This window comes from Poromitra crassiceps (assembly GCF_964638095.1).
Source record: "Poromitra crassiceps genome assembly, chromosome: 13".
NCBI classification, from domain to species: Eukaryota; Metazoa; Chordata; class Actinopteri; order Beryciformes; family Melamphaidae; genus Poromitra; species Poromitra crassiceps.
In genome coordinates this window covers 8158384-8160883 of record NC_139644.1, presented here as the reverse complement: position 1 = coordinate 8160883, position 2500 = coordinate 8158384, and the positions used below count along the sequence as shown (strand labels likewise).

General features: G+C 46.2%; 1 protein-coding gene across 1 annotated transcript in view; it reads right to left on the bottom strand.

Moving 5' to 3' along the window:
• Nucleotides 1-2500, bottom strand: part of LOC310788108 (junction plakoglobin-like) — a gene marked incomplete at its 3' end in the record, with an annotated part of 171731 nt that overhangs the window by 38919 nt on the left and 130312 nt on the right. Inside the window, exons 6-7 of the mRNA XM_083649610.1 lie at nt 2209-2410; nt 230-374 (exon numbers count right to left, since the gene is read on the bottom strand). Coding sequence (XP_083505736.1) covers nt 230-374; nt 2209-2410 — 347 coding nt within the window. The remainder of the gene's footprint in view (nt 1-229; nt 375-2208; nt 2411-2500) is intronic.

The following is a 2500-nucleotide window of genomic DNA, read 5'->3' as shown; positions in this document are numbered from 1 at the left end:
GATAGTTTTGATTTGTTTAACACTGTTTTGGTGGCTGCATGCATAATTCCATTTGGGTCACTTTCATAGTTTGGATGTCTTTACCGCATATGTAAAATGTGAAAAATAGTAAAGGGAAAGAAAAGTGTGTGTCAAAACATTCGACTTGTAGTGAATTATGTTTAAAATATGCAGTCCAGTTCCAGTAGGCCAGTAGTCCAGTTCCAGTAGTCCAGTTCAGTCTACCTACCAGCCTCCACTATAGCCGGCTTGTTGCTGGGGCAGACTGACAGCACTTTGAGCACTCGGCTGGTCGTCCACAGCAGCTTCTCATAGTTGTAGTTCCTCATGATGAACACCAGACCCTCTGGGCCCCCATTGGCTAGGATGATCAGCTGACAGGAAACAAGAAGTAGGGAGCACAGTTATGTCATAAATGGCCCAGTCCCAATCCAGCCCCACCCCCTACCCACCACTTCATCACGACCAAATGTCTCTCCAAATCAAGTGACACTCTGTGGAGGAATTGTGGAAATGAATTGACAAACTGTGGGGGGCGCTGCCGTCACTCTGCTGGAATAACAAACTGTGGGGGGCGCTGCCGTCACTCTGCTGGAATAATTGGAAGCAGATGTCATGACTGCTTTGATCAACTAACAATAACAATATATTCCAATTTGTGTCCGACAGACACGATACCATCAAACAAGTGGACTAAATGAGCTTCCTTAATATGAAAAATGTTGAGAATCAATGGTCGAAAGTAACAAAAGAAAGATTGCTCTCTCTCTCTCGCTCTCTCTCATACTGAGCCAGGGAAAGATATGCTCTCTCTCTCTCTCTCTCTCTCTCTCATACTGAGTGAGGGAAAGAGACGCAGGTCGTTTTTCATTGGAATGAAGCATTTGTTTGTGTTAAAGTCTCATGTCATGTCTGCTAACTGAATCTGTTTATATTTGTTGTTGTTCTGGCTTCTTACCTCTGTGTTCCGTGCCAGCAAAGTGCCTCTGAATTGAAACTGAGCTGTTTAACGAGGTAAGACATTTAATCATCTTGCAGTTTAGGCAACAACAGACGCTGATGTTTCCTGTAAGCACATTCTCAGGAAGAGAAGCTCCGGTCCTTCTATCAATGCTAAAGGGATAGCTCGCATTATTTGACGTGGGCTCATATTATGCGTATTACTTATGGATAGTCAGTGTAATATTACCTACAGTAGGACGCGGTCGGCGCCTTCCCAGTTTGGAGAAGAGAGAGAGAGCAGTCCCAGCACGGAAGTGACTGCGGTCAGCAGCCAAACATAATTAGCCACCTAACGAAGGCCCACAGATACAAATCAATATCATTGTTTGCTAGATTAACTACGCCTTGCCGCCTTTCCTTTGGCACTACATCTTCTCAACCGTAGAACTTCCGTATTCCTACACAAACTGTGTTACGCTACAAATCACTGATACAGAAAAGTGCTGTTACAGTGTAATAACATGTTGTTAATATAGCGTACATTTAAACTGATATCGATGTGTTTAGCTGAGCCGTCTTTTCGGTTGCTAAACGTATCTCCAAACGGGGAGGTAATACTGTACACAGACAATCGATAAGTAGCTCAACCCAGTGGGCTAGCTCGCGGTTTGACAGAGGAGGAAGTGATACTGAAAGCTGTAGTTCCTCGAATGGCCACTTGAGACTGTGTCCAAAAAGGAGTTGTTCCCCGATCACCGGTGAAAATGCCCGACTTTGTAACATGATTATGTTTACAGCCTAGTTCAAAACACGGTTTTGCCAAATATACTGTAGCTACTTTTACCTTTCATGACAACTGTACGGGACTCTGTGAATTTTTATACAACTCACCCGTTTAGAATAAAATACAGGATATAAAAGACTATGTTGTGGGCGTGATTGACAGGTCGCCTGTCCAGTGATCGCACAGCTTGCGGATCACGGACCAATAGCAGGCGGGAAACCCCTCGTCTCGTGTGCGCGCTGCGCAATAAACCCATAAAATGGCAATTGGCCACACTAGGCTCCAAAAATGGACCGTCTCAAAACGCGAGTGGCTATACGTCCACATTATTTACAGTCCATGATGCAAGCCCACGCCAAATCATCTAACTACCTCTTTAGCTGGGAGGAAGCTCTCTCACCTTGCTTTCCTGGTTCTTTAGCTGGGAGGAAGCTCTCTCACCTTGCTCTCCTGGTTCTTTAGCTGGGAGGAAGCTCTCTCACCTTGCTCTCCTGGTTGCCGTAGGACAGCAGCTGCAGGCAGTCGGTGGTTATGGCCAGGAACTTGGGGTTGCTTTTCTTCAGCAGGGGGACCATCCTCTGCAGGCCGTCGGCCAGGCGCACCGCCATCTTGGCTCCTTCCTGGTGCAGCAGCAGGTTGTGGAGGGTGGTGATGGCGTAGAATAAGACAGACTCCACGGGAGAACTGCAGGAGAGACAGAGAGACGTCAACAGGGTTACGCTTTTGTCTGGTGTTCATTCAATTATTCACGCAGATAGACATCTTGTCCCTGCT